Source organism: Cyprinus carpio, chromosome A1 (genome assembly GCF_018340385.1).
Source record: "Cyprinus carpio isolate SPL01 chromosome A1, ASM1834038v1, whole genome shotgun sequence".
Taxonomy (NCBI): domain Eukaryota; kingdom Metazoa; phylum Chordata; class Actinopteri; order Cypriniformes; family Cyprinidae; genus Cyprinus; species Cyprinus carpio.
Window position 1 is genome coordinate 23,618,218 of NC_056572.1, and position 14,546 is coordinate 23,632,763.

The 14,546-nt window shown below is 37.5% G+C and overlaps 1 protein-coding gene across 1 annotated transcript in view; it reads left to right on the top strand.

The window, feature by feature from the left end:
- Positions 1–14,546, top strand: part of LOC109095820 (polypeptide N-acetylgalactosaminyltransferase like 6) — a 170,665-nt gene that overhangs the window by 52,257 nt on the left and 103,862 nt on the right. The window contains exon 5 of the mRNA XM_042758329.1: positions 1,879–2,045. Within this exon, the coding sequence (XP_042614263.1) occupies positions 1,879–2,045 (167 nt within the window). The remainder of the gene's footprint in view (positions 1–1,878; positions 2,046–14,546) is intronic.

The window sequence follows — 14,546 nt, forward strand, 5'->3', positions numbered from 1 at the left end:
ATGTTTTTAGGTTAGAAAATTTGCCTACGTCTTCTTGGTGAAAAAGTTTGTCTGTTGCTCCCCTGCTGTTAGCTGTAAAGTTGTGTAAACCCCTTTCAAGCACTGCAGACAGTGTTCCGGTGAAGAGCCTGGTGTGGGGCTTTTATTTACATCCCTATAAAAGCCTGTGGTGCTCAGTGTGGAACCTGCCAAAAGACAGAATGTGAATAACTGTCTCAGTGCGAGAGCCAGCATGCCCGTGTATTCACTTTTAATGCAGGTAACAGAGAGATACACAGATGCTGCTGCAGCTTCAGTTTGTGCTAACAAGCAGAAAAAAAATGGACAGATTCCATGCTTTCTCAAGTGAAAAATGGCTGAGAGTTTTAAAAACACACATCTAGTCTTTTGAATAAAGCAAAACAAAAATGTGTGTGTGCATATCTCTATCTTAAATTTTTTTTTTTTTTTACCTTTATTTATTTATTTTTTTAACAAAGAATCCTGAAAAAAGTATCACATTTTACACAGAAAATGTTAAGCAGCACATATTTTTTCAACATTAATATAAACAAGAAATGTAGCATATTAGAATGATTTCTGAAGGATCACGTAACACTAAAGACGAGAGTAATGGCTGCTGAAATTCAGCTTTGTCATCACAGGAATAAATTACATTTTAAAATGTATTCAAATAGAAAAAAGTGATTTCAATTGTAGTAATATTCAACAGTATTTACTGTATTTTGATCAAATAAATGGCATTGGTGAGAATAAGAGACTTCTTTAAAGAAACTTTTTTTCTTTAAAGAAACTAAGAAAATTACAAAAAAAAAAAAAAAAAAAAAAAAATATGCTTATAAATATACTTATAAAAATATTTGTTTTTATGCTTACCTAAAATGTAAAAGTTCTTTTAGTAAGTTTGAGTATGGATCGTTGAATCAAAGCTAAAGAAAAAAAAAGCCTATTTGAAGGCCTCAAGGACAGGAATTATAAACAACATCCTAATAATGACACTTGATGTATCACTTGAGGAAAAAAATAAAAAATAAACCTTTTCTTTCTAGATTTTAGAACACACACTTCTCTTTCCACAAAATACCATAAGCCAAATCCCGAAGAGTAGTGTTTTCATGCAAAGATTTGGAGCATTTGCTGTTATGACAGTTGCATGTTCCAGTAATGCACATGACACTGTCTGCCTATTACTATGCAAATGGGGTGCTTTTTTCTTCCTGAGCTGTATTTCATTAGTAGACTGATCTGACAGGTCAAACAGGGCTGTTTTAGATGCTGGCTCCTCTCCAGAATGCATTCTTTCACAATGGTGGTTCTCTCTATACCGTATTTTTGTTTTTTGTCCTTTTTTTTCCCACCACCATCGAAGTGAAATGTTAATAAACCATGCAGCGCCCCGAGAATTATTATTATATGGAGGTGTATGAATTAAGGCCGGCTTGTCAAGTTTGTCAGGGTGCTGAATTAGAGAGACCGGTGTGAGCCATAAAGTACCACTTCATCTGTCAGTGCTGGCTTTGTCTGAGCTCAATTAGCATGCAGATTTCTGAAAGCTTTATGAGCACGCTGGGACTGAAGGACCTCTCAAAACATTGATTTATGATCTGAACTCCATTGCCGTTGCCCACGGCATTGGGGCATCCTTTTGTTTTCAAATAATGTTTTTACAGTTTGGCAAGATCTAGTGCAGTAAGTGACAAGATTTGTATTTCACACATCATTGTTCTGAAGAGGCTTACGCGTGTTTAAGTTATTTACAATATGTGGATTATACATTGATGCACTGATCAAGCATTTGACGTAAAGCATAAGTATATACAGTATGGTTTGTCTGCCTCTCTCTCAATCTCACTCTCTCTCATTCTTTCTTTTCTGTAGTTGTAAGCAGAAGCTATATCTTGAAAACCTCCCAAACACCAGTATTATCATCCCGTTCCATAACGAAGGTTGGTCCTCTCTGCTTAGAACCATCCACAGCATCACCAACCGCACACCCGACCACCTGATCGCAGAGATCATACTGGTAGATGACTACAGTGACAGAGGTAAGTTGCAGAGCTGTTCTTTCTCTCTCTCTCTCTCTCAGAGCATCTGCTTAACATCAGGGCAGTTTCTGGTGTCTTTCTGCATTAGTTGCTCAAAATGAATTTGGAATGGAGTTTTGACAGCACTGGGTGCTTAAGTGCAACAAAAAGCTTTTTTTTTTTTTTTTTTTGGTCTCTTCGCGAGGCAGACGTGGCTTTGTCATTTATTGGAAAAGAGAATGATCACTGAATGTTTACACAATTACAATGAAACTGTTATTAAAGTGCCCCTATTATGCCTTTTCGACTATTACCTTTCATGCAGTGCAGTGTACATGTAGCTTTATGTGAACATATCTGCAAAGTTGTGACGCCGACAGTGCACGATAGATAAAGTTATCTGTCAAAAAAAAAAAGAGTCGACTTGCAATTGGCGAAACGAGTCATCAGGAATTTTAATCTTATTCTGAAACGGCTCTACGTCATGAAGTAACACATTTGCACAAAGTCTGCCCACGTTTTAGGTCGCCAACTTACCTGCACACAAACACAGTAAAGTTTCTATGTGGTTAACATCATTTCCAGAAGATGCGGTTTCCTACACTGTGAGAGAAAATTTGTTTTTGATCACATATCATAATTACCACAAACTTGTCAACACTTGACACTTACCACTGAGAAATGTCCTGCTCTAGTCATGCTTGTGAATCAGTCTCTTGTCAATCAACCACTTTCATCATCAGAATCCGGCTCGAGTTGGTAAGCTACAATCCATACAATCTTTTCTATGTATTGACAAGTCTCCAGGGCTGTCATTCTGTCAAGGCAATTGGCGATTTGTTTCCGACATTCCCTGTACACAGTAGACCAATCCAGAGCTGTAGAGAGATCTATTAGAGAGGCTGATTATTTGAACTGCTTCGTACAAGTCGTTTATGAATCATTTAGATATGGGGTAAAATTAAATCTATTTTCTGAGAAAACTAACATGTTTTTTGACCTTGCATGCATGTAAACCTGTTTTAGGAGACTCATAAAACAATATTAGCAACCTTAAAAATGGCATAATAGGGGCACTTTAAAACTGGTTTGGTCTGTTAACAGTGTCCAACATATTTCTATCACAGTAAAGTTCACAAAGTTTTTGTCACATTAATATATAATAAAAATATGCATTTCATTTGATATTTTATATATACAAATGGATGTTCCTTTTTAACACAAACTGCCCCTCAGATGTAGTTTTACTTTGATTTTGTTAATTTGTCTAAAGTGTACGTGTAAGTCTTTGCCTTATTAGTCTTATTGTCCATGAAAAGTAGAAAGTAGAACACATTCCACTCATTGTAAGATTTTTGGTAGTGGAATGCTGTAAGATCCATCAGAATCACATCTTGACTTGGAAGCACATGGATAGCGCACTGCTGAGCACTACAGAGACAAATACTGTGCCTTTTGGAACAGCAAACTAATACCTCACACAATAAATCAGTGAGACCATCCCAACATGCATTGACCCTCTGTACTACACGACATCTCAGCCAATAGCATTCCATCTCACAGCTGGGCATGCATCACTCCTCTAGTGGAATAATGGGAGAACACAATAGTGTGGGCGTACTTCACTCTGGACTGTTCGGTTCCCATTACAATACTCATGTCCAGCTGTAATGAGCCACCATTAGACTGAGAGGCATCTTGCTTTGTTTTGTTCTGATGATAAACAAGGTATTTTTTTTTTAATAACACAGATGTGTTGTCTGTGTTGGCATGGTCATGTTGTAATACAGTGTTGTTAGTCAATGTTAGGCCAGTTGGCATAGATACTGTACATCTGCAGGTTCAGTGTGTGTGTGTGTGTGTGTGTGTGTGTGTAAGAGACAAACTCTGCTATGCCGATCAAGCTTATTGGTCATTACTTGTTATGATGAGCTCATATGAGGCACAGATTTCCTCTCAACAGATTTTTGACCTACAGCAAGAGTAGAAATGAATTTTCAAAGCATAGAAAATGTCAGTCTTCTGCCATCCTGTTGCAGTCATTTAAAAGCAGATCCTTCAGTGAAAGAAGTGCTAAATCTCCTGTGTATCCATCCAGTGCTCATATGAGTCATTTATGTGGTTAAAGGGTTTAAAGAGAAATTTTAGCCAGACGTGTTGCTTATTCTCTGTAACAAATGTTTGTCAGTTTCCTCAGACCTCTAGCAATGAGAGGCAATTTTATCGGCAAGTATACATAAAAAAAATAAATAAATAAAATAAAAAATAAAAAATGAATTAGCTTTCTGGTACTGACAAAATGATTTTGTAGTTACATTTCACTCAGACTAAAGATTGACCAATAATGTCCAAGTGCATTTCAGAGGAAATAAGCACCTGTCAGTAGCGTCACTGGTCCCTCTAGATGCATGCTCTCTACACAAACACACATAAGCTTGTGTACAGCTGGTGGCCTTTTTGTCTGGACAGTTGCTTTTGAAAACCTCCAGTAGCATCAATCACAACAGCAAAAAAAAAAAAAAAAAAAAAATTAAATAAATAAAACCAAGCACGATCTAATTAGCATAGAGCAGAGGATAGTCCAGAATGACTGACAGAGAGCCACACTTCTGCCATTCATAACCACTGGCTCTAAGCAAAACCAGATATGAAGTGGATATGAAGTGGGTGGAAGTTATTGATTCCCCCATCTTCTTGTGTTCTCTTTAGCAGCACTCGTGATATCCATTAGGGCTGCACAATATAGAAATCTCAGTAATTTTCAGCCTTTTGGTAATATTTTTCTTATTCTGTTTCAAAGAAAAGAGCTGCTGTTTCAACCAAACAAGCAGCCACTGTAGCCAAGTAGATTCAGTTGTTGTAAGCACAATATAAGACTCACCACATGGAACAAAATTCAGTCATTTATATTTGTATGAACAAATATAAAAATACATAAACAGAAATATTTATTCATAATAAAATGTTTCCATGTAAATAAAATGCCACATTGAGATTTGTGTAAACATTTTTTGAGTGCTAACAATTTTTACATTTTTTAAGTTTTTTACTGTTTTTTTTTTATTAATTCCTTTTTTTTCTTCTAAAAATCAGTTTCAGTCAGAGATGCTGTTTATGAAATCTGTTTTTAACTCTTTCCCCACCATTGACAAGTTATCTCGTCATTTAGAAGACTACGCTTCCTCCCCAAAGACGAGTTTTTACAGCTTTTCGTGTTTTCACTGTTATACACTCGGGGGCGCTATTACACATCTTCTGAATGAGTACAAAACCTCCCAAACAAAAACACATGTGAACAGGATGGAGAAACAAGCGATCTCTTATGTAAACAGATGCATATGATAAATAATGTGATCATCAGCAATAAACAGCATATAAATGAAAACTGCATAATGTTATGGAGTAAAATGATGATCCAGGAAGTGGTAAATGTCTGTGCAAGCTTTGGAGGTGTTGATGGAAGCGATTTACTGAATTTATGCTTTGATAATAGTACTGAATATTATCCAGATGTAGTTTTTGATAAAAATGTGATTTTCTTACCTTTTTGCTCAAAAATAAAAAAAATTATGAAACCTACCTATATTCAAGGGTTGATAAAAAAGAGAATGCTTTAAGCTAGAATAAAAAGTTTAAAAGTAGAGGCTCTGATCTTTATTTTGGTGTATTGCATATTCAAATATTCATACAGCAAAATATAGGCCATTAAATTTTATTGAAAATCATCAAAATCGCCGATGGTGCCTGGCAACCTTTTTTTTTTAAATGCTGGCGGGAAAAGAGTTAAGCTCATATTATTGACTCTATAGTGAATTTGGGGGCAAAGTAAAAAGTGCATTAAAATTATTGCAATGTTTGTTTATTTATTTATTTTATTTTAAATTGGCAAATAAAATCACAACTGTTTTCATTTCATTTCATGCTTCAGGCAGACATTTTTTACCAACGTAACATTTACATTGATTTCAAGGTACATATTTTATAATTTTTTTTTTATTATTAATTTTATATGCTTTACTGGCAGAATGTACTGTGAATATTAGTATATGACAGAGCCCTAATATTCATGGAGTTAATTTTAAAACATCTATACATAGACCCTCATGAAAAGACCACAGTGGCACTGTGTGATTAATTTTCATGAATATGTAGAGCGTTTGTGTTTCTTTGACTCTGCTTGAGTAAAGTATTTTTAGAGCACTGCTAAAGTGGAAGCTCTGCTGGTGTCTCTCGCTGCCAGCCTTGCTCTTCTTGAAGATAAGCATTTCCACCACGTCTCACTCTCTGCAAAAGAGGCCTTGCTGGGCACTCATTAATTGTGGATACAAACTAAATTCATGCCATGCATTTAATTAATTGAGAAATGTCCTTGTCATGAAAGCTCACAGTGGCATTCAGTAGCGTGAAGGTGCTTCATCATTGCACACTTTTGTCATTTTTTCCTTGACCCTCATGACTTGTTAAGCCTTCCAGAATGTTTTTTTTTTTTTTTTGCTTGTGTGTTTAGCTAAGATATAAAGTCAACTGCATGATTATTAAATTCATATTTCCTTTAATAGATAGCATTCATTTGGAATATGTTATTAAAGCTCTTTTCTAATGAAGCAATATTAAATGGCTTGCATGAAAGATGACATTTATGTGAAGGCAGATACAACACATGTAAGTCAGCATTCATTTTCTATTAAGGCCAATTAAACCGCCATTATCAGTGCATGGGCATATGCATTCATCCAGTAAATCAGTATTAGTGACCATTATATTGATAAATGCAAAGTCTTATGCTCACCATTGTTTCTATTTGAATAGGGGTGAACGATAACCAGTGCATTTAAAGGAATATTCTGTGTATATTAAAAAATGAAAGCTCAGTCGGCAATGTAATTTATTTCTCTGATGACAAAGCTGAAACACAAAAGAAAGAAACGATGGCATGAAATTTATTTCTGGGTTTACCATCACTTTAATCATGTATTGAACCCAGAAATTTTCTTTGAGGTCAACATTGTTGCAGAAACAAATTTACAATTCATCTTCTGTGCACAGTGTTTGAAGTGTGAAAAATCACATGTGACTATGAGAACTCAAGTCAACTTCAATAGCCTCTAATTTGTGTTTTTACCTGCTGGAAGCTGAATTTGTGGTAATTACTGACCAGCCTCCATTTGCCCTTTCAAAAACTACAGATGACACAATTAGTATGGCGTGAAGATTGCCTGGCTACTCCTGGACACACGTATACATGCACACACACATAAGCATGTAGCCTACAGACACAGAGACAAAAACAGGCTCGCAGTTTTGCTGGCACACCTTGACAGTGAATGATTACTATGCTCTGTGTTTTGCGAATGACGACGGACAACTCCTGCAAGCCAAATGCATTCCCCTCCAAGATAACGTCCTTGAGCTCCACCACAAAGTGATGTAAAGAACGGAATGATACGAACTTTGCAGTAACAAGCTGTTCAGATAGCATGCTTTTCTGACAAGCGATTTTAAAGCAGACAGTGGGATACTGGGCACTTTGCTAGCCAAGCCCCTTAAAGTCTTCTGCTTAGACAGGACAATTATTACAATCACCTCACCTCTTTTTGAGAGCAGACACCTGCGCACCGTGAACCACTTCACGAAGCAACTTGGGATGTTAGAGAGAGTGAGTGCTCTTATCTCTGATCTGTCAATGCTTTAGTGAGTACACCCAGCATGCAATAACCGCACCAAGGTATTTTTTGAAAATATGCAGGTAATTTAGGTGTGCATTCACCCATCAGGTTATTTGCTTTGAAGAACAATAATAGAGTAAATAAAGGTCTGTCCCATTTTTCGTACATCTGTGCAATTTTATGACATTTTTGTAGAGCAAGGAGTTTGAGTAATGTGTTCATACTGAACAATTCAATAAGACAAGTGTATCCAGATGAAGTACTTGTTCAATCAGCAGAGTTGGCTCTTTATGCAGCGGTACAGGTGGGGTTGTAGCCGTGAGGGCGGCTTGACCAAAATTTGTCAAGATGGTGGATGTGGTGACTGCTGAGATTTATCAGTGCATGATTTCTCAGAGCTGGTCCTCGGGGTGTTGGTGGTCCACTGATTAATGTGAAGACAGGTCAGGTGACCATGGGAAGAAGAGATAAGACCTGTCCGGATGCCCTTGGACATTTTGCTGCCTTGGTAAGGCTTCTGTGGTGGGCAAAATGGCAGAATATCTCTGGAGTCACTGTAGATGTGACTGATTGGATCCAAAAGAGACAGTAATGTGCTCTTTGTCACTGCCAGTCTGCCATGATGTGAACGTTTGAATTAAGAATCTATCCTCTTGTTGGCCGCCTCATGGAGACTGTCAGTAGTCACCTATCATCAGGCCCCTGTTGTGACTGACACACACACACACACACACACACACACACACACACACACACAAAGGCAACTTCATTCTGTGGTGAAGACAAACCCTTACAAATCTAATTTGAATGCTTCAAAATTATTTTTCAGTATCTGTTAAATATATATGTAAAAGCCAGTTATTTAGGTATATATTTCATATTTTAGGTATATATTAATGTCTATATTTTATTATTATCAGTGTTGAAAACAGTGCTGCTAAATATTTTTGTGGAAATTGTTATAGATTTATTTTCAGAATTCTTTGATGTTTGGATAGTTCAAAAGAGCAGCATTTATTTGAACTAGAAATCTTTTGTAATATTATAAATGTCTTTTGATCAGTTTAATGCACCCTTGCTCAATAAAAGTATAATTTCTTTCAAGAAGAAGAAGAAGAAGACAGTCATCAATTAACTGAAAGGCAACAAATGTTTCTATGTAATAAAAAAAAAATATATATTTCATTTTAAAATTATACAGCTCTTCAAAAATTCATATACTACATGGAGGAGTGTATACTGTTAATGCACAGTATCCGTTACATGATTTAGGGCACTACATATGTAATTTGTTTCTCCAGTAGGGACCATTTAAGTCACTACTTAATTGCATGTGTTAGCTATTAGCTAAAAGCCATTACAACTAGCAAGTGGTGGGGTAAATCACCCCAAAATACAGGGATTATCTAACCAATAAATGAATCAAGGTGAAGAGAAAATCCATTGTCTAATAGCTTTTGCTGCACAGGAGGCAACTAATGTACCCTAAGCTGGTTGGGCTCAAGATCAGCCTCAGGGATCAATGTTCTTAAGCCCAATCAAAGCAATTCCATCACATTATTTGGCTAGACTAATTGCTCAGACTAAAAAAGTGCAAAGTTTAGCCCTAATGAGACTGACCTGTAGAATAAATTTGTTCCCTTGCTTTAAAGATTATGCTGACTTCTCTTATCCTGGAGCATTTGTTAAATGAACACTTCCTGTGCATCCACTTCTAATCGCTATTGCTATAAAATCATTGCTTGTACATATTTCACAAGAAAACTGCTGTTTCGCCAGTGTCTCTGATTTAAAGCCACAAATCTCTGGATCAGCCAATGTGTTTCACACATTATCACAGTTTATCACATACTGTACCAGTCTTTGCTACCCATTAGCAAAAGTAGAGCCTCGGCCTGCCTAGATGAGCCAGGAGACCACAGGAAGAAGAGATAAGACCTGCCTGGATGCCCTTTGGACATTTTGCTGCCTTGGCGAGGTTTCTGTGAAGGGAGAAATGGCAGAATCTCACTTGGAGTGTCCATAGATGCGATTGATTGGAGTGGGCAAAAGAGACAGTGATGTACTCTTTGTCACTGCCACTCTCCCACGGCGTGAAAGTTTAAAGCAAGAATCAATCCTCTCGTTGGCTGCCTCATGGAGGCTGTCGATAGTCATAAGTGGTTGACCTTCCCATCAAAGTTTGTGCCCCTCATCAGGCTCATGGACTCTGGCAGATATTGCTTGGAAAGCTGCATCCATCAATTCTGTGCCAAAACAGCCAGTACAGAGAGAGGAACTGTCATGCTGACAGGGCTTTGAGGGTTTTTCACAAGAGCTGAAGTGTTAATAAAGCTAATAACACCACCGTCAGTGGCAGATGTTCAACAGGAGTTAGCATTTAAATGCAAAAACTCTCTTTATTTAAGCTCCGCTATGCACTGAAAATACATTAAGTTAGAAGTCATAGTCATCTGCATCAACAATTCCCAGTTTGCACAATGCAGACGTTACTGTAAGTAGCAGATTGTATTATTTCATATCTTCCCTCCAGATATTATGCTCTTCATTTACAATGCACTTAGTTGTGCATAAGGATAGTAATTGGTCTTGTAGCTACTTCAGAGACTTTTCTACTTAAAAGTATGATTCTCAGAACTGGTCCCTGCTGAGAATATGGTTATCTCTCGTTCCCACTTCACTACTAAGGGTCTGTCTTCCTTTTCTTCAGGCATTGCACCATGAGCTCTGTCAATCTGTGTCTTTAGACATGGTATGCACTACATGGAGTGAACACAATACTTGAGCTACATCTCAAGCTATACTGTAAAAAATTAATAATATTGCAGTTGTAAAAGAAATGAAATTTGAGTGAGTCATCAAATCATTGCAAACTGATTTGTTCACACTCACTAATTCATTCAGTAATTAAACAAGTATTTGTTTTTATGATAGACTCATATAATCATTCACAGTTTTTTTTTTGGCACAACAAAAATAGACACAGTAGCTGACAATATTGTATCTAAAATATACTTTACATAATAAGTTCCTGTGACATTGTCCTATAAAAGCACACTCCCAAATCCAGTATCGAAAAAGAACATATGTTATACTACTCTGAGTAGATTTTAGTGGCCTGAGAACAGTGAGGAAAACTGATTTTGGATGACATGTAAACGTTTTTTGTTAACAACGGGCACTGAATCAGTAAAGGTCATGGCAGAATTGGTCGCAACACAGCATGAGTAGGCAAAAGCCATAATAATGTCCTTCAAATGACTAACTTTAAATATATCAGCTTTATTTTTGGGTCAGCCCACACCTTGCTCATTTTGAAGCTCAAAACCATCATTGAACACAGATTTGTGGGTTGCGCTACATTAAAAGATGAACTTTTCTCTCTCTTTTTTTCCCACCGAAATCAGCCTGGTTCCTTGACAGGCAAAGCCTTTTCATAATGAGATACATCTACGACCCACTCTGTTCAATCAGTCTTCTCAGGTAGTCCATTTCCTTGGCTGTGGGAGGTTGTGAAATATTCAGTAGCATGCATCAGTACTCCTATTATTGAAATCAGCAGCTACTTTTTTAAAAATGTGTAGCCATTAATCAATCATTACCGGGACGTTAGCTTTATTATTTGCTTCATTACTAAAGCTCTACCTCTTGCAACAACCATTCTGTGTGCATGAGTGGAATCTAATGCAGCAACTAGTGCCATTTTTCCATCATTATGTAAGCGCTAGAGATCTATTGTTGGAGATTACTGATAATGTTTTCACCCTTCAACCTTACAGCCCTCTGTAACAGTCTTCTATTATGTACAGCCTTTAATGATTAATTAATTGTCTCGTCATGCTTGTGTCTGAAAGGCTTAAGACTTCAGGTGAACTTACTGAAAGTTTTGCACAGCATTTCCAGTATGTAAGCATTCATAAAGGTGCTAAGCTTTTATTATATTTCAGGCTGACTCTACATTTCTAAAGACCAGCACTGAAGTGATAAGAGAAGTCAGAGAGATCTAACAGCCCGATAACCAACCCACAACTGTCCCAGCATGATGACTTTTTATCTGCCAGATTTAGTGAGACCCCCTAACAAGATTCATTGCTTTTCTTTTGCAGAATTAGGAAGGGTTATCTGTAAGAGTGATCAACTGGAGGGAGACCATTGCAATTATCACTGTCGGCTATCAGTTTTCGCACTCGTCTTAAAGAAGGGGTATCAAAAGAACACCAAAAAAAAAAAAAAAAGAATGTGTCATGTCATTTGTTGCATCGCCTTGCTCGGCTGAGAAATGGGTGTAAATTATTCTCCATTTAGGGCAATTGTGCTGCTGCTCAATACAATGCCATTATTGTTCTCAAGAAATAGAGTAACATCTCTGTAGAGGAGCGGTCACCATCATGTGGGAGTGTAAAAGCAGCTGTGATTAATGTTTTTCAAATGTAATGACAGTCAGCATTGTAGAGGAGGAGAAGGCAGAGACCACTGTGTGTGGTGGTTATTGGCTCCTGTTTTCACTTGGCATAGTCAACAGAAATCGAGCTGGGAAGTAAACTGCCTTTCACATGCCGAACCCTGAAAAAAACTTGCAAATTGAATATTGAAAAAATAAGACTGCCTTGACTTGGCTGAATGCAGCTGTGGCCGGCACGGTTATTTATTTGGCCATAAATCAACGTGCCACCGGCACAGTTTTGGTGGTGCATTTGAAAAACGGCAGCTATTATAGTTACTATTTGAGCACAATCATCCTCATGTCTCCAAGCTGATTAGGAGTTGTCCTGAATGGCTCTGATTGTGTAATGATCAGCTAATTACAAAGAGCACAGTCCCATGCTGTGATGAATTCAGCCTAGCTGTTAATGCCAGTCTGGCAGAGTGAATAATGCAACACCCCATAAGAGTCTCACTCACAATACCACTGCAGTAATAGCATTAGAGCACATAGCAATTTAGTTTTTTTTTTTTTTTTTTTTTTTTTTTCATGTGTTCTAGATGAAAATGTTGCCTTGAATATCTCTTTTTAAATATTGCATCATAAAGCAGTTGCCAGTGTGTATTTACACACAGTTGTTAAGCGATCTGTGCAGCTGTGATGCATATTGCCAATGTATAATAGAAAACAGCAAAGCAGAGAGCCATGGCTGTAGCTCCAATCGTATTTATTATACATAACCATGAGCTACTGCAATTAACAAGAGTAAAAGCACAACCATCTCCTTAACTAGCATTTTTAGTCTTCTTGGCATATGAGAAGGACTTTGATGAGGTATTTATTTTATGTAATATATGTCATTGTACAAAAATACTGGCAAAACCGTCAATGTAAATATAATGTGATTTTCTAAAGCATGTTGTAAAGATATAGCATATAGTGAGATCCAAAAGTCTTAGGTTGTAAATTGATAGAGAGAGAGAGAGAGAGAGAGAGAGAAAGAGAGAGATTGGAAATTTTACACAATTAAAAAAAAAACTTTTTCAGTTCCGGTCTCTGAATTTTGGTCCCCACTATAAATCAATAGGTCATGCCTGGTGTAGTAGTTGCAACATGGTTGTCATAGCAAAGTTCAGTCCAGTGTCATTTTGGCTGTTGTGACAGTGATCAGCACTTTGTTCCAGTGTTTGGAGACAAAAATAGGGAAACTCACAGACCAAGACTGACCAGCAGGACTCTTCTAGAGTGAGGGCTTTGCAACCAGCCAAATGTAACAGAGCAGAACAGGGCTAGAATAGGTGGACACCACATCAGGCAATTCCATTAGCTGCATTACACAAGAATCAGAGCCTTGAATCTAATTCCATCTGCCACAGAAGAACAGTGAACCTCAAGAGACCACGTGACTCTGCAGAATGCCGACAAATGTCCTGCTTTAACGTTGTAATGTGAACTTCGGGGCAGCTAGTGAGAGTAAGACTGAGGTATTGTGAGACCATGGTGTGTAGTGGTTTGAAGCAGACAGGCTGGACTAATGCGGCGTGCGCCCCGGCACTGAGACTGATGAACGTGCCGTTCTGCTGAGATGGGCCCATTTATTACCATCTGACATGACAAATCATTGCACAAGGATACAGGGCCAGTTTGTGCACTCTGCCACCCCACCACAACAAAGCCATTGGTAATTCTAATGGACAGTATGTGCAAATGTGACATTTCTTCATGGCCATGCAGATATCTCATTTTTGCAGCCGATTCTGCACCATTACATTTAAAAGGAAGAGTTTTGTTTAATCATAATATTCAAGAAGGGGTCCTAGCGTTCTTCAATGACTGAAGGTGCATTTGATCCACTTAACTCACACTTTATAATATAGGGAAAAAGAGAAGTGGAGAACCACAACTGAATACAAAAAGACACACTTTGTATTTGAATGAGATCTTTACATGTCACACATATACATTTCAAAAATGCCTGATTTCTATGAGTAGGAACAAACCTGCAGTACACGACAGTCCTGTTTTTCATCCTCTAATACTAATGCGCACCTCTTAGAAATATCCTCTCCACGTACAGGCATTTGATCTGATTTCTTTTTTTTTCATTCTTGTTCCCTGGTGCTCTGAGCTTTGATGTCCGTTTTCATTAAACAGATTGTGTTTCTTTTCTCACAGAGTGAGGTCATGCTTAACAGGGCGTGCTTCAATTGCAAAGAGTTGGGTCACTGGTGAAGCGTGTCTGCACAATTTTTTTTAGAGTGATTTAGACTGGGTTTTGTCGTTGAGAAATAGCTGTGTACTCACAAGTACAGCTAATTGTATTTTCAATTAATTCCTTCGGCAAATGATGGTAATGATAAAAGCAGAGGTGACTTTTAGCACTACTCAACTGTGACTTTATTAATTAGATTTGAGTCATGAGCAAAGCCCAGC